At 42.2% G+C, this 18,135-nt stretch overlaps 1 protein-coding gene across 2 annotated transcripts in view; it reads left to right on the forward strand.

Moving 5' to 3' along the window:
• ccdc9 (coiled-coil domain containing 9) overlaps positions 1–18,135 on the forward strand; it is a 40,343-nt gene that overhangs the window by 6,468 nt on the left and 15,740 nt on the right. For both annotated transcript variants that reach the window (XM_030067909.1, XM_030067910.1), the window contains exons 5-11: positions 2,872–3,258; positions 4,393–4,476; positions 5,178–5,342; positions 6,909–7,090; positions 9,641–9,702; positions 16,295–16,415; positions 17,838–17,970. In XM_030067909.1, coding sequence (XP_029923769.1) covers positions 2,872–3,258; positions 4,393–4,476; positions 5,178–5,342; positions 6,909–7,090; positions 9,641–9,702; positions 16,295–16,415; positions 17,838–17,970 — 1,134 coding nt within the window. The remainder of the gene's footprint in view (positions 1–2,871; positions 3,259–4,392; positions 4,477–5,177; positions 5,343–6,908; positions 7,091–9,640; positions 9,703–16,294; positions 16,416–17,837; positions 17,971–18,135) is intronic.

An 18,135-nucleotide genomic window follows, 5' to 3' on the forward strand; every position in this document is an offset into this window, starting at 1 on the left:
CAATGCACATTAATCATCATTCAACCAAATGTAAATATAACCAAAAGATTAGTTTTCATCGGTAGTCCCTTTGCTAGATGTTGTTTGGCATGTCGTGCAGAGCTGGCTGCCTGGCCATGAGCAGGACACAGGACAAGTTATATCCATATGTACTGACATATCATCGCTATCAGGTGAAAACTTTGCATCACTGAAGTGTCAGTTGTTCAGGAGTAATGACATTTTCATATTACAGTGATTTTACATTATTATAAATGGTAATTTGGGTTTCAATCTATCAAAAAGGAGCTGAAGAAACACATTTGGCACCACAACACACAAGTACTCTTTCTCTTTTGGTCATATAAATCCTTGTTATTCCAGTTTACGTGATTTAACATCTATTGGAGGATTACATGATCTCATATGAATGACATTTAGGAGATATGCTATGCACAGTACAGTATGTCATAGCATCGATATGTTATGGAGTGTGTGCATGTATCTGCTGTGTTCCTGTGTCCATCTGTGCAGCTCTGCTTCTGCAGTGGAGAGATTTGACAAAGTCAGCTTAGTTCAAAACAGTGCTGGGCTGGTCATATTTGTTAATGTTGTAACATCAGATTATGGAGCAGAATGAACTACAGGGGCTGGCGTCAGTTTTGATGTTTTTTTTTTTGTTTTGTTTTGTTTTTTTTTTAAAGGAGAAACGCTCTTTGGCAAACATTGTGTTTACTGTTTTTATCTCTCTGTATGTACAGTGTTCTCTGTGCAACAAGCATTTGAATGGTACAGAATCTTGTTTGCAACCTCTGGTACATGCACTGTGTAGGGCTGGGCAGTATATCAATATTGTATTGATAATGTGATAGGAGATTAGGTATTGCCTTGGATTTGGATATTGTTATGTTGTGATATGACCTAGGTCAGTGGTCCCCTACCCAGTCCTCAATATCCCCCTGTCCTGCAGGTTAGGGTTTCAGCTCTACTCTTGCACACATGACCCAGTTAAGGCCTATGCACCTTCATGCCCGCCCTGTTCAGGTAGATCTGTTTCAACCAATCAGCATGAAGCCCTTAATGGATCAGGTGAGAGTAGAGCTAAAACAAAAACCTGCAGGGCAGGGGCATCTTGAGGACTGAGTTGGGGACCTGGGACCTAAGTGTTGTCTTTTTGTGGCTTTAAAATCCCCATGAAATGACCTCACATGACCTCTACTTCCTGTAAAACAGAGTATTTTAAATGGCTTCATCATCCTGCACATCACATCGTGCTAGTGGCTGTAAAACAAAGTTCCAACCATTAAAAGCAAGAGTTTTTGTCATGGGGTCTTTAAAGGCTGGATTACAGTAAAGAGAAGTGGTTTTCTGCCTCTGCCTGATTAGCCATTATATCCACGTTAATAATGATATTTTATCAAAAATCTAATTGTGAGAAGCACCAATAGTCATTTCTCCAATGTTGTCACAGTATCGATATTGAGGTATTTGGTCAAACATCATAATCTGATTTTGTTCATATTGCACAGCCCTCGCGCTATGTGTAAAACTATCTGCTGACATCCAAACACAAGAAATGGCTACACACCTTCTCGTTGATGTCCCAGAAAGTTTGTCTGTTTTTTAAAAAAAAATCAAGTAAGAAGAGAAGACGGGGAAGATGTCATCCTGGTGTTGATTAGAATTGTTATAAATTATTATTATTGTTACACCATCTTTAGTTGAGACAGAAGAGCCACTTGAAATTCATGGCATCTTTGAGGCCGGCCTCCTGTGGGCTGCCGACGACTGAAGTCGGTGATAATCAGACAGTAGGGGACGGCGGTGTAAGCATGCAGTCAGTTCCTGTTGAGATCTGACTGCGGTCCAGATTGTCTCTAAATGCCCAGCCAGGAAGGCAGAGTCCTGTGAAAAACCTGCAAAGGTCATGAGAAAAAGAGGAGCTTGATGGCCAGCAGGGAGGCTTCTGCTAGATTTGCGTACCTGCATGAATGAATATCGGTAAAAGGTCAAATTTGTCTCATTAGTCTTCTTAAAAAGCTCTTTAAACACTGACTGTTAAGCGGGGTCGCCTCCCGTTTCTGTCTTATTCACATATCACAGCCGGTCTCTCTGACTCCATCACATCAGTTTTGCATAATCCATAGCTCTTGTTCGTCTATTGTTCCTTTATATGGCACCAGTTCTTCGCAGGAATGGAATTATATGAAGAGTAGAGGGCTTAAATTCAGGGCAGGAAACCAACTTTTCTTTTTCTTTTTTTTTTTTTGTCCATGAGCAACAGTGGCTGATGGATTTTCAAAACTCAGCAGCCTTTATCTCTTTTTCTTGACAGATATTGTGAAATAGATCATGACCTCCAGATTGGTGGTTCCCACACCTTTTTGGCATGTGACCCCGTAAAACAAATCAGTACGGCGTGGGGTGGAGTGGCTCAGGAGGTAGAGTGATTGTCTGGTGATCGGAAGGTTGCTGGTCCGATCCCCGGCTCCTCCAGAGAGAGCATGTTGAAGTGTCCTTGAGCAAGACACTGAACCCCTGCATGGCAGCCTCTGCCATCAGTGTGTGTGTGAATGTGAGGCAAACATTGCAAAGCTCTTTCAGTGGTTGGGTGATGAGGAAAATGCTTTAGAAATGCAGCATTTACTTCAAACAAACACTTCAACCAAAGATCGATTTTCCCTTTTTATGTTGTTTTGTTTCATTCCTTCATTTTGGACAACATAACATATCAGTATAGTCGAAATATATATGTAAATTCTTGGAATCTCTTAAATCATCCAACCTCCAAAATTATATCCCTGGGTGGGCTCGACCCCTGGGCAGCTGGCGCTAACCTCCCACCCTGGGTAACGTCTTCATCACTTTTCACCGTTCATGTTCCCCCTGCAGGAGAAGCGAGTCGTGAACGACTGGAAACCCGGGACGCCCCGCGGCCGGAAGAGCTCGGAGGAGAGCGACGGCCACCGAGCGCCGGCCGACACCCACAGCCCCCCCAGGAGGACGGGGTCAGGCCGTGTGGGTCGGGGAGGTCATAGAGGAGGAGGAGGAGGAGGTGGAAGTGGAGGAGGAGGAGGAGGCCGCCAGGAGAGGAGAGACAGACCAGCCCGAGATGAAGAACCAGGGGAAGGAGTAGGAGGAGTAGGGCAGGGACGCAGAGGAGGGAGGAGAGGAAGAGGTGGAGGTGGAGGTGGAGGTGGAGTAGGTAGAGGAGAAGGAGGAGGAGGAGGAGGAGGAGGAGGAGGAGGGACACAGCCAGGAATGGACAGGAAATCCAAGGTGAGTGTGCATGAAATTAGTTTCATTCGCTTTCAGCCCACAGAACCTGAACAGAGTAGAGCAGTCACTGAGCTGTTGGCTGCAGTGATGACACACTTCAGTAGGATATGAAGTGTAAGGCACCACCCTGAGACCTGACAGGAAATGTTGTGCTCTTGCTAAAAGTTGTAATCAGAGTTAATAATTACCGCCAGCAGGAGTACAGAAGCTGGCCCGTTACACAGCGCCACCGCGCTGTGTAACGGAAACGAATCACATAAAAAATGGCTGCTGCTCCTGCAGCTTCTGTGTTCCAGCCTTTATTCAACAAAGTCTGACTGTTTACACCAGAGATGTCAGACATGTGGCATGCGGGCCAAATCCGGCCCATGAGCAGCTCTCATCCGGCCCCCAAGGTGTTTTGAAGGGAAAGGAGGAAAAACATATTTGTAAATCAAAATATTATAATTTTTTTTTTTAATTGAAATGTTTGCATCCAATTTTTATTAACTATATGTTATAAGAAAAAAAGTTTCTGTAATAAATTGATAAGTTAATGATAAATTATGATAAATGAATTACACCCAGCACTACAACTATCCATTGGCCAAAAATAAAGAAAAAAACACCAAGCCAAACACACACACACACAAAAAAAGAGGTTGACATGGAGCATAACATAATATTCTGTGGACAGGCTCTTGGCACCTGTGTTTCACTAATATTAATATTTGTTTTGGTATTGGTCATTATGGGTGGGAAAATACTGAATACCGTTATTGGCTAGGGTTGGATGATAAGTCAGCTCAGCATCCAGCGGATGCGGATATATTCACCCTGGGGTGGGGTGGATACTCGTCGCACACAAAACCTACGCACTGACCTTTGCCTTAAAGGAGCTGCGCAACTTCTGTTGTTCAAGAAATCGCTCCAAAAAATGTCTGCTGGGAGTGTCGGTCGACGGGGCTGTCTCAGCACAAATCTGCTGCTTTTCATGACAATTCAGTTTAAATCAGCAACATAATAATCAGGTGGTTTTATCAGTGTTCTTGACTGGTGAAAGTATGACCAAGTGCTTTGCCAGTGTTGTACATGTGACTCTAACTTTTTGTATTTAAATAATTCATTATGTTGTTGTGACGTTGCTGTGAGCAGGAGTGGGAGGAGAAGCGGCGGCAGAACATCGAGAAGATGAATGAGGAAATGGAGAAGATAGCAGAGTATGAGAGAGGACAGAGGGTATGGGAGTGTTTTTTGTTTTTTATTAAACCTCTGTTTTAAAACCATTTGGCTTTATTAGAAGCAGAATAGCAGGTAGTGTGCAGTCTGTACACACTACAGGATCTGTTACATAATGCAAGAATCAGGAATGAGGCTCAAACCCAGAAACGTCAGTAATACACAGTGGGCACCTTTGTTCCCTGGTCGCACTCACCTAATAGGAGAGGAAATTTTCCATCACTATAATCCTTACAGTCGGTATAATCCCAGTCTGTGTGCAGCATTAGAATTTAAGCCTTCAAAAGACTGTGTGATCATGGAGAAATGTTTTGAGTGGCGTATATGTGCTGCATTTGCTTTGAATCAAATCAGCTGGGAGTTGAATGTTGTGCATAATATTAAACCTGATCTATATACTGTAGTTATTACCTAAATGCAGATTTTGCACAGTGCTTTACACACAGGCAGAAACAGTCAAATATAAGAAATGAATAAACAGATGCAGGTATTTAAAAATATGATTGTAACTCCACATATGCAGTACTTAAATTTGCAGTCCTTACAAATGAGATCTGAAAACATCAGTCATTTGAAAAACGAAAAACAGAGTTGTATTGTCAAAACAGTCAAATGTATATAGGTGTAGTTTTTTTCCTTTCACGTTCTGCTCTCATTATTTCTGTCCTGTCTCACTCTTTCACTTGGTGTTATTTTTCCAGGCGGATGGAGACAAGCCCATCCGTAACTTCCTGGATGACCCGCGACGTTCGGGCCCGGCGCCGGACTCCGACCGCAAGGAGGGCAGCAGGAGGCATGTCCGAAACTGGGGAGGACTGGACTTTGACAATGTGAAGACGGGAGCCGAGCTGGAGAAAGAGTGGACTGTGAGTGTCATCAGTCTCTTCAGGCGTCATCATGATAAAATCACCCTGATACAAAACAACACTTTTGGTTTCACTTTGCTTTGACGTTGTTTAGAAGTCTGACAAATAAATTCAAAATGTTGAGATTAAAACATATTAAAACAATCACTCACATGTTTATGGTAGCAGTTTCTAGTGAATTAAATTATTGCTAAATTATACTCATTTTGCTGAGGGCCATCTGGAAGCCCCTCAGGGTCTCCACTTAAACTGAAAGCCACCACTGTAGGTTACCAGGGCACCAGAGGCCTCAGATATTTTTCATTGCCTTGCAGACTCTGAGCTGCAGCCTGCTCACTCTGAGAAGAAGGAAAACGTCTCCTTTGAATCAGTATGAGAGTTGCTTGTTTATTTGCCAAGTGAATGTACAGAGACGCTGATGACCTGCAGAGTTTTACAGAGTCAGCCAACAAACTGCAGAGCAGCAGAGGAACTCGTTTATCCGAGCAAAGGGACAGCACAAGACATTCAACAGTCTGTTATGCATAACATATTCCTGAGCACCCCGTGCATTGTGGTTAGCTGTGCCAGTACACTGTGTCTGCCTGGAATGGTTCAGTCTCAAAGTTACATGTAACTTTGAGACTTTCTCTATGAATTTATGCATAAATTCATAGAGAAAAGCTCTAATCTGTAACTCCAGCATTTCGGCCAAAATACCCTTTTATCATCTTCCCCAGACTGAGACCAGATGTTGAACACCATCAGCACCTCTGTACATCCAGTGGTTCAGTTCCTATGTGTAGCATTTCCTGTTAGCTTAGCTTAAAGCCTTGAAGTCTGTGGGAGTCATTAGCCTAGCTCTGTCATAGTGAAAAAATAAACCTTCCAGCAGCTCTGAAGCTGTCTGATTTACACAGTGGATCATGTGGATTTGAAATTCAAGTCTTGGGATTTAAAAAGAAACAGAGAGCTTTGAGGAGAAGTTAATTTGTGGTGGATCTCCCTCTACGTTCAGCGGTGTGTGGATCACTGCAATAGACAGAAGGATTACTGAGTTCACAGATTACAGTTCCACCATCTAACTTCAAAACCTCTTGAAAAACGTGTATTTCAAATCCACATGACCCACTGTGTAAACCAGACAGCTTCAGAGCTGCTGGAAGGTTTATTTTTTTCACTTTGTTGGAACCAGGCTAACGACTCCCATAGACTTTAAGTCTTTATGCTAAGCTAACACACAATGCTACCTATAGGAAATGAGCCACTGGACATACAGAGGGGAAAATGGTGTCCAACATCTGGTCTCAGTCTGGGGACGTCGGGAAAAGGGTATTATGCCCAAAATGTGGAAGTATTTTTTTAACAGTACACAAATGATTAGCCCAGGTCATCATAAACACACTCAGTCCCTTCACAGGTTTTGTAGCTATCTGTGACGGTTGGCATTTCCCTCGGCCAGCAGCAGAGTTAACCCTTTAGGCTCATCCTTGAGCACAGATGTTTTTGAATTTTCTTTGTTGCATTTCAGTGATCCTCATTCCTTTATTTGTGATGTCCCCGCGGGGACCCTCTCTGTTTCCACAGAGTCGAAGGCCTGGTCCCAAAGGCTCCGTGGACATGACCATGTCCATGACGGGCCGGGAGAGAGCCGAGTACCTGCGCTGGAAGAAGGAACGTGAGCAGATTGATGAGGAGAGACTGGCACGCCACCGTAATGCCACGGGCCAGTGGCGGCGGGAGTGGGACGCTCAGAAAACTGACAACATGTAAGGAGGGGAGGAGAACAGGGGACTGAGACTTGAGCCAGGGTGGGTGGTTGTAGGAAAACTACATTTTCCTTTTTTTAAAGGGATACTGACTTTTAGGTGATTATTTTTCTCCAATGAGCATCTGTCACATTTTGGGGAGAAGAAGAGTGTGCTGCAACCTTGCAGCTGCTCCCAAGTTGCATGAATTAAACCAGAACCAACATGACTGTAATCCAACAGAAGCTGAAGTTTTGAGGCTATTTTCAAAGTGTCACAATTGGGGAAAAAAAAACAAAAAAAAAAACAAAGTGTGTTGGCAGCTGTAGCATGGAAAAATTTGGCCCTAAGGTTGCAGCTAGTTGGGCCACCTGGATTTAATGAGGAGTGATAACAAAAATCTTTTTTTTCTTTTTTAAAAAATACATAACCAAGTTGTCATATTTAGATTTAATCTTGATTCCCCTTTTGAAAGGAGACCTGGCCAAGGAAACGGCATCAAGTCAAACACAAAAGTTGCAGACAGGTGTTGCATGAATCAGAGCAAAGTAACATTTGCTGGAAGTGCACCCACTGACTTTATTCCCACAGCAGCCATTTTTAACTGAAGTCACTCTTGGGGTGCAAAACGTGACCTGGAAGAGGAAGTAAAACTCAGCCATGTGCCGCTACTGTTGTGTACCAAGACACACATCGTACAAACATCAAGCATCAAACAGACATGTATAATGTCACTGATTTCCCCACTGAAAAATGTCTTAGAAACCAGTAGATCTCAAGAATCCAGTGACACAGAGGTTCACGTCTTAAAGTAATAAATTTGCTTCACTGTAACTTGCTACTGGCTCGCCTGGGTGGCTTGTGTAGCATTAGAGGTCGATTTGCGTTAACTATTACTTGATTCAGTCTGTTTCAGGTGGGTAAGTAACAGCACAGCGACAGCTTTATCCTTTTATACTTTAATGTCCATTCAAAATCGTAGGAAAACACCAACAACCAACTAGATAAATCACTTTGCTGCACAGCGTATCCCTCCGCCCAGTCTAAACTGGCTTAACCCCTACACACACATTGTATGGTGTGATATAGTTTCTAATTTTCAGAATATAAAGAATATATTCACCAAATCATGAACTGTTAATCAAATCATATAAAACATCCAACCAGTACCAAAATAAGAATCTCCAAAACAATTCTTCCCAAAATAAATCTCACACTAGCTAGTGAGCCACCTTTTTAGTTTATTTTCTTTTTCTGTCTCCTGCTCTTGGCCCAGGTGTCAGGGTGAAGTTTCCCACCATGAGCGTGACCAAAGTTCAAAATGGCATGAAAAGACACGAGCTCACTGTCAGACAAGCAGGACTAAACCTAGATATAGATGGACTGATAGATAGATAGATAGATAGATAGATAGATAGATGACTTTATTGATCCCAAATTGGGAAATCCTTGTGTTACAGCAGCAGGTTGTCCACACATTACACAGGAAACAGCAGCTGACTACACAAACCACACCTATCAACACTAGGAGAAATGTATGTCTTCAGAAAAATAAACACAACAAATAACATAAATGAAGTGGATCAATACAAAAAATAGAAGAAAAAAGAATTACCTTTACATTCCCTGTAAGAGTCATAAAAAATAAAATATACTACAATATATCTATCAAATATCTATAGACCTTTCACCTGTGAACCTGTGCAGACTGCGTGTATAATGAAATATATCTTCAAGATAGCTGTAGAATAGATTATGTATATATATAAAATAGATTAATACTCATAATGTACTCATAATATAATTTATTATGTAACTGATGACTCAACTTTTAGAGAAATATAAATCTGCGGAAACTCTTTATGAGGTTAACAAGTCATTAATATATAACGAGGGCTGCACAATATGGAGAAAATTTCATACCTCGTTATTTATGCCAGATGTCTTTGTAGCAATGCAGTTTATGATATGACTCTGAGTTCACACTTTTTTAAAGTGCAGCTTCAGTGAAAAAAGTCAAAAAACATAATAACACCAACTGGATGTAGAAAATGCAGTTACTTCACAAAGTAACTTATTGATCAGAGCAGACCAGTCACTGTCTTAGGCTAACTTTAAATTTGATGTCATCCATATTCTTTAAGATATTAATATCACACATGTTCGTATCGTTCAGCCCGAACTCGAAGAAATAAACATGTTTCTGCCGCATGCCGGCCTTCGTCAGGGTGGAGCCAGGTGAGTGCAAACATGGCTGTTCAAACCTTTAAAGACTAAACGTGTTCAAATCTTGATGAAACACTGAAAGCAAAGGCAAGATCCTTCGTCGTCACTTTCAGGGAAACTGGAATAAAAGTGAAACTTTTGATGAACGGATGATAATGGAGTGCTGAGGGATAAAAGAGGGGGTGAGAAGGCGATGACGGTAGGAGTGTGTCGGTGTGTGTGCATGTCAGTAGGGATTAAGTCGACTAAGTGAATGGCGTGATGAGAAGGTGGTGTGTGGAAAGGGCTTCATTGATCTTCAGTGTGTGTGTGTGTGTGTGTGTAACCCTGCGGTGTTTTTCACAGGTTCAAGGAGGACCCATCTGTGGCCGCAGAGGGCGTGACATCAGAGCAGGGTGGCAGGAGAGGCAAGTCATAACTCACAAACACACACACACACACACTCACTCACACACACACACACACACACATACTCACTCACACACTTTCTCCTTCAAAATGAAAAGTATCTGACAAGGTGTCATTGCCGTGGTTACACAACAACAGGCAAGAGAAGGACAGCTCCTCATCTGGCATGATGTCACCCCGACACACACACAGACACACACACAAACAGGAAGCGCACCCTCACAGGACTCGACATCAAGCCCCTCCCCCAGCTGATTTAAGGCTGTTATGTAAATGTGGGCTGATTAAGCTCGTTATGTAAATGCACGCTGTATTTCCCCGGAGTCCAAATCAACCCGTTAAGCCTTCACTGTGCTGATCTGAGAGGAGGTGACAGCTTTCAGAGGCACCCTGGATCTCATTCATGGGCGCTGTCCGTCTCTCATCCGCTGATGTGATGCTGAACACAAAAGGGGACTAAACTGTCAGCTAAGGCCTGGTGCTCACCATCAGCCTTGACAACCTCTGGTGTAAACACACCAAAAATGTATGTGTCAAAATAAAGGTACACGCCAGCTACCTTCAGAGTAAACACACCAAAATATGTCAGAAAATGGATGCACACAAACCATCTCCAGTATAAACACACTAAAAACATGTCAAAAGAAACACCAGCAGCAACAAAACTAAAGTATGTAAGGACTCAAATACCCACCGCAGGGTTGAGCTCATTACTGTCAACATGAGATTTTTCATGGGCCAAAAATCCGTTTGAGATATGTGAATTTTTTCTCTGTGTCAACATTTTTTGTCTCTGCAATGGAAGGTCATAGAGATGCGGGACAAAGAGCAGCATGTTCAGGGACCCCATAGGGCCTCTGAACATACATCAACATAAATAGGCATACGTAAACAAAACAATGTTTTGTTTATGCGTCTATTTATGTTTTTATTTATTCAGAGTATATAATGATTATAACATTCTGATGGTAACGTGATGGCCATTCCCACGCTCAATTATGTGTCATAAGTCGTTGGAACAAGTTTTGGGTTGATACCATTTGTTACACAGATTTGGTGCAAAATTTAACCATTTTTTGCCACTCAAGGATTAATAAAAATGGCCAAAAATTCCTCCAAAATCCCACATTACACCACAGAAAAATTCATGCTTTGATTTGGGGTGAAACACTTCTGACATTTGGAGATTTCATTTGGACTGCAGGGTTTGTGGCCCAAACTGCATGGGATTAGCAGAAGGTGGGCATGTCTGCAAAGGGGAGAGCTGTGGCTGCCCAGAGAACCCATTTTCATTCACACATCTGGAGGTCAGAGGTCAAGGGACCCTGCTGGAAATGACCATGCCAGTTATTCCCTTGCCAAAATTTAGCTTGCATATTACTGTAAAGTTTGGCTGTTTGCAACTGAGCATGACATAATTGATGTCAGTGGCTTCCTTAGGTTGTCTAGTTTCATTTGATAGCCGTATTGTCACTTTAGCTTTAAAACTGAGCCCTCTACAGCCTCAAAACACAGGATGTTGTCCAGGCCTGCCGTTTGAGCGACCATGGGGTTAAGGAAATGTTTTGGCTTGATGAGTTTTCATTGTGATTGTTTTATATATTCTGGTTATAATGTATTTATATGTGTCTATTTTGGACAAAAATCTTTCTGTTGTGGCCATGTTATGCTGTATGTGTATGTGTTTTTGTTGTGAATGTGTGCAATGTGTGTGTGTGTGTGTGTGTGTGTGTGTTTGTCCTCCCTACAGCCAGGGGGCGAACTTCCCGTACAGAGCCTCGGGGCAGGGCCTCAGGTTAGACCACAGCATGGGACCACTGAGACTAAAGTGTGTGTTTGTTCAGTCTGTTTGTCCTGTCTGAAGCTCGGCAGCAGCACCCAATCCTAAAACACACACACCCCTCCTACATCTAACTCATCCCATGCACGCCCCTCCCCCACCCCACCACCCCGCCAGTTAAAGGAACAATTCCAACTTTTTGGACAAAATCCCTTTTTTTCCGACTTCCCCTGGCTGAGACAAGATGTTGGATACCATTTTCACTTCTGAACTTCTCCTAAAACAAGCCCTGATTCTTAAAATTCCAAGATGCGTACATTGTGTAATGATCCACTGTGTAAATCAGACCGCTTCAGAGCTGCTGGAAGGTTTATTTTTTCACTTTGGTAGAGCCAGTCTAATGACTCCCATAGACCTCAAGTCTTTATGCTAAGGTAACAGGAAATGCTACCCATAGGAAATGAACCACTGGATGTACAGGGGAGAAGATGGTGTCCAACATCTGGTCTCAGTCTGGGGGAGTTGGAAAAAAGGGATTTTGCCCAAAATGTCTGAGTATTCCCTTAACATTTAAAAATGGGTAATGCTGGTCTAGTCCACTTGTTGGTTTCCAACTGTGGTATATATCTGAAACACTTCCCATGCAAAAATTCTTTATATTTTACTTGATAAAACTTGGCAGTGGAGTATTTAAACCTCTATTTCTCCTGACCGTCTTATAGCACTTGTGAGTATGTGCGTCGTTCAGGATGAGCAGGAATGAAACTGCTAATCCCAACACTTTCACAGGGTATCTGCAGGTCCTTTTTAAAGGTCTGAAGTATGAAAGTATTAAAGTTTTAAATGTGGTGATTAGAGCTCTTTTTTTTAGCATGCAGTGTTTCCTTGTCACATCAGGTGCAGTCTGTTCCATCAATTTCTTTATTGTCTTTAAGTCTTTATATTCATCTTTTGATGCAAAAGTATACAAAATAAGTAAAAGCATAACTGCTAATATCCAGGTGGAAAAAAACTTATAGTAAAACAAGTGACAGACAGACAGTCAACAGTGCAGGACAGACACAATACAAGATCAGTGGTTGACAGCATCAGTAACAGAAATATTTTTATTGGGTCAAATTCCTTTTCACATTCTCAAAAGAAAATATATATAAGCATAAGGGAAAGATAAGAAATAAAATGTCCTTATTATGTTGTTATTGTTTTTGATCAGTCTTGATTTCAGTTCCAGGCAGCATTACAAAGGTCTAAAAACCTGCAGTTGCCTTTATTCAGTTGAGTTGCACAGGCCCCCGTGCAGATTTAAGCTCACATTCTTATCCATATAGTGGTGTTTGCTGCTGTATGCGAGTGCAATACATATCTGTTGGGTTTCTGTGAAGCGCCTTGAGATGACTTTTTCTACGATTTGATGCTATACAAATAACATTGAATTGAATTAATACATCCATTATTACATCCATTGGTCCATTAACTTCTTCCCTGTCACAAGAATGGGAGCTTCATCGGGCGTGTCCTGCCCCAAAGTGAATGAAAGTGATAAAGACCGGAAAACAACATGGTTTTGAATGGCGACACAAATCTGAAAAATTGTTTTTTAAGGATGCACAACAACTCACATTTGTTTTGGTTTCACTTTCAATGCTCATTCAGCCAGCTGGCTTCCAAAATGGTGGAACTGTTTTCTGCCATAGCACTACCACTGTGTCACCCCGAAGGTGGAATATGGGCAGTGTTGGGCAAGCTCTTGGAAAATGTAGTGAGCTAAGCTACCAGTTACTCTACATTACATGAAGCTTCATTACACTAAAGCTCCCCTCCAGAGAAATGTAGCAAGCTAAGGTACAATACAGTGACAAAATGTAGCTTAACTACATCAAAGCTACTTTTTTTTTTTTTTTTTTTTAACATTGAACCAACTTCATTCCAAGTCATTGCTATCTTAGTGATCAATAAAACTGTCAGGCAAACAGTTTGTTCAGTTCAAGTTGATTTTTGATGAAACTGTGCTTACTCTGCTTTTACTGCTACAAACCATGACAACAAAAACAAACAACATGCTTCACATAATAACAAAAAGCAGGTAGTGCGTATATACTAATGTGCGGGAAGTGTGTATATATGTTAGTGTGTGTGTGTGTGCACACCTGTGTTTGCATGAAGTTTCTGCCTCTGTGTTCCAAAGTTTTTTCTTTATTAGTGGATACGGAGGCCAGGCATCCTGATCTTTCTTACAGCAGCTGCTTGTTCACGCGACACATGTGCTCGTGTCCCGCTGCAGCAGACAGGTAGGACAGGTACACGACGTCAAACAGAAGAGCGGCTGTTGGCTACATGTACAGGTCTGTGAGCAGCGGTGACGTCACCTGCTGCTCCTGGTTATATTTCAAACCGCTGCAGAAGCGCTGCTGCGTTTAAAGTTTAGAAATGCCTGGGAAAATGTAGCTTCTGTGGACGCTACTGCACTATTTGATCAGTAAAATAGTTTCACTACTTAAAAGCTTTTTTGATTTAGAAAACAGCAACGCTACGACCACGCTACTGAGAAATGTAGTTAAACTAATAACGTCGCTACTTGTAACGCCGCTACTGCTCAACACTGAATATGGGAGCAGAGCGCCACTTGCATGGTGATACAGTGGTAGTGCTACAGCAGAAAATAGTTCCACCACTTTGTAAGCCAGAGGGCTGAACAGAGTGTTGAGAGTGACACCAAAATAAACTTTGTGTAATTGTGCTTCGTTCAAAACAATTTTTTCAGCTGTGTGTTTCCGCTAAAAATAGTGTTGCTTTCCGGTTTGTATCTGTTTTATTCATGTTGGAGTCGTACACTCTCGGTGAAGCTCTTGTTCTTTAATGGATCAAACTGTGAGGATGTGTTAGACTTGCATACAACGCCAGGTACCACTATATGGGTGAGAATCCAAACTATCACTTTAAGCAATCTAGAGCAGCTCAACCTTTCAGTCTTTTATTGTGAAAGGCGATAATTTTGCTCTACCATAGTCTTAATCCATCTCACGGTTATGCTTTGGAATTGGGTGAGGATCTTTTTAAAGATTTGCTAATCTTTCCCGAGGCTGGCACTGCTCCAAAAGCTTCTCAGCTAACTTAACATCTAACTTTCTCTGAGGATCAGATGGGCGGCGTTCGCCCTCAGTGGGGCGAAAGAAATGAGTGCAAAAGTCGAGCTAAATTGTCATAGTTCTGTGTGATTGACCGCCTGTGTGTCCGGGTGCGGATCCCGTGGATCACCGAGCCCGTGCGGTTCCTCAAGCGGTTCAGAATCAACTCTGAGAATTACTTGTATCTGCTGTTCAGCCCAAGTCCTGTCCGCGTCTCATTGTCTGAAACCACAGTGTGTGTTGCAGATGATGGCATTACTCCTGCCGCATGTCATATCCTGCACTGGCTTTAGCTCTGTGTGTGTGTGTGTGTGTGTGTGTGTGTGTCCGTGTGTGTGCCCGTGTGTGTGCCAGTGTGTGAGAGTCTGTGTGTGTTTTTTTTTTTTTTTTTTCCCCTCAGTGTTTCTAATTTCTGGAATGACTTGCGTGTCCTCTTCACAGCTCCAGGCTGCTCTGTGCAATCTCTTCATCCTCATCCTCTCAGCTCTTTTCTCTCCTCTGAGCCCCCTCATCCTTTTTGTACTTGTGTCTTTCTCTTTCTGACCTTTTTATCACGCCCCCTTCTGTCTCCCTCTGTTCCCTCCCCAGCTGACCTTTCTTTCCCCTCTCCGCCCTCTCTCATCCTTTTTCCTCGCTTACACAACCTTCTTTTCAATTTCCCTCACCTCCCTTTCCCTCGCTACCTTCCTCCCTCCCTCCCCTCTTCCCTGTAGGGCTCTCCCAGGTCGTGGATGTTTTGTAAAGTCATTGAACGTTAGAAAAGTCTATTCCAGACTGGGAAAATCAGGGGATTTGATAAATTCCTGGGACAAGTCATGGAATATCGTGGAATTTTGTGAGCAGTAACTTGGTTATTCACCAGACATACACATTTTTCATGGTGTTCAGGTAATCATCACTTCTCCTGCAGAATCAAACATTAAGTATCATTGGAATTAAACATTTTAGTCAGGAAAAGTCACGGAATTTCATTTGACATAGAAATTTCACAGAATCGAAGCTGAAATTGAAGCTCAAACTCATCTGGTTCATCTGTTTTTTCATTCTTGAGTTGCCTTCAGATACCAGCCCTTGCAGCAGGACATTAGACTAATGTAGAAGCTTTACTGCCATTATGCAAGTAGCAAGTAGGCTACAGCAAAGTTTGGTGATGCAAAGTTTAAAAAGCAAGACAAACTTACATAAATTTTAAAAAATATGATGTAACTGTGTCAGCACAACATGAGAAGGTAGAAATGTATGCACATATCTTAACAATTTAGGACGGTAAGCTGTTTAGGATGTAACAGTGGTAAACAAGGTGCTTGTAGTGATGTAGTCTATTATATGTGTAAATATATACAGTGCATTGATATAATATGTAAGCATAAAACATCGCAATAGTGACAAGATACAAGAATAGCTGAGTGGCAAACAGTATTATATAACGTAGACGGCAGTATGATATTGTATAAATGTGATATATGTAGGAAATATAATAACAGTGTCATTATTATATTATAAAACATGTACACAGAGTTCAGTTTATCCGGTTCACTCATTATCAGACCAAACACATCTCCATCCCCTCTCGTTTTTTGGTTTACCTCTGTCTTCACCCTCATCTTCTCCAGTTTCCCCCTGCCTGTGCTCACTCTTAATTCTCCTTTTGTAACGCTCTCGCTCACTGGTCATTCTGCTCTCCAGACGACAACAAGCGGCCGCCTAAAGTCCCGACGTTTGGCGACTTCCTGTCTCAGGGCCGGGCGCAGGGCGGCCGAGGAGAGCGGGGCCGAGCCAAGGGCCGAGGACAGAAACAGAGCTACAGGTACGGCTCCACACGGTTCACACAGCACGCTTCAGAAAGCAAGCTGATGATGTTTACTACATTTTGCTGTAGACATTTCTGCTGTAAATGTTGTGTTTGCAGTTTTCAGTCAATAGCTGCAGTTACATGGACAATATTTTCTCAATCTGATGATGAAATCATTTGCAGTAGAGATTGCAGCTGAACTGTTTACAAGGAGGCTAAATAAAGTGATCCAATTTACATGCCTCAAAGATATTTAGTCAGAATATTAGTCTTTTTTGACCTGCGCAAAGTGGTTCCACCGAATCTGCTGGAAATATAAATATAATCTAGGCAGGGTCACATTCGCCAGTGGTCACTCTCCCATCAGGTCGTCCATAAGTCTGTAAAAGTGAAAACTGACTTCAGCCTTGTAACAGGCTGCCTTCTGACTGTTCCTGTAGTTGTGTATTTGGTCGATGGTTTGGTGGATTCCTGCTTCATTCATCTTTTCAAAATCTTGTTTGAACAAATAGTTGCTTCCAGCCCTTCAGTCCTTTAAAGATTTAATCTTTACAACAAAAAAGTTCTCAGCCACAGTCTGCTTGTATTTTGGTGCTGCCCTGTTTGGTCACGTCACCTGATGTTCCACCCACATGGAGCAAAAATGTGCTGAAAGAATAGATTTATTCCAGCCAGAAATAAACCATCAGGTTAAAAGTTTACATGGTTATTAGGCGCTAATATTTTCCTTTTGAATGGATTGTTAAAGGTTTGCACCAGTCCTCTGAACCCAATTTCCTTAAGATCAGTCAGGCTGTTCCATTTTATTCTGATTGGGCTTTTGGTCTGATTATTAGTGGAATATTAGGATCCATGTAAACGCAGCTTATTATGCATTATAACAGTGAGCGTTTTGCTCACCCATTTCTAATGCTTGTTTCTGTTTTTAGTTCCTAGTTTTAAGCACTTGGTTAATAAGCGTTCTAAATAAATTTGACCATCCTGACCTGTCAGCATCATTACATCGCACATGCCTGTCAGTGGTGTATGTTTACAGCAGACACTGGCAGCTAATGAGATGCGTCCCTGTCATTCTGCTTTTCTCTTTGATTTCCATTTGTTTTGTTAGACTTTATTTATTTGTGAATTTGGTACCCTGCACCAGGGGATTTTGTGTACTGCCAAGCTAGCCAGTTGTGTATATTTTTTGCCCACTGAACCACTAAAATACCTGGATGGCTTCGACTGCGGTTGATGGTTACCAAATGTTTCCATTGTTTTTAGGAAGCATGCTTTTCTTTTTGATGAGTTACAGAGTCCATCAGTTGCTGGAAAACATTGCAGTGTTATTTTTCTATAAGCAGTATTTTTTTGGTGAATCTGTGACTGTGCTACAGTTTACCTGCTTTGTGCTCGTGTGTGCACTGAACCGCTGATAAAACTGCGTGCCGTTGACAGCATGCACGACAACCGCTGGGAGGGCGAGAAAGAAGACGAGGAGAAGGAAAAGGAGGACAAGACAAAGAAAGAGCAGAAGACAAAGAAGAAGGAGAAAGAGGAGGAAAAACCCAAAGCTCCCCCGCCAAAGAAGGTACTGGGTCTGCATCCGAGGATGTCTCGATGAATTATGCAAGCCGAGCACCTCGCCATGAGGGCATTTATTTTTAAAATGTGTGGCCCCAGATGGAGCTGAACCCTGGTAGTGAACTAAACAAGACAGCCTCACGTTTAGCACACGTGTCTTCCCTTTTTTTTC

Source organism: Myripristis murdjan, chromosome 13 (genome assembly GCF_902150065.1).
Source record: "Myripristis murdjan chromosome 13, fMyrMur1.1, whole genome shotgun sequence".
Taxonomy (NCBI): domain Eukaryota; kingdom Metazoa; phylum Chordata; class Actinopteri; order Holocentriformes; family Holocentridae; genus Myripristis; species Myripristis murdjan.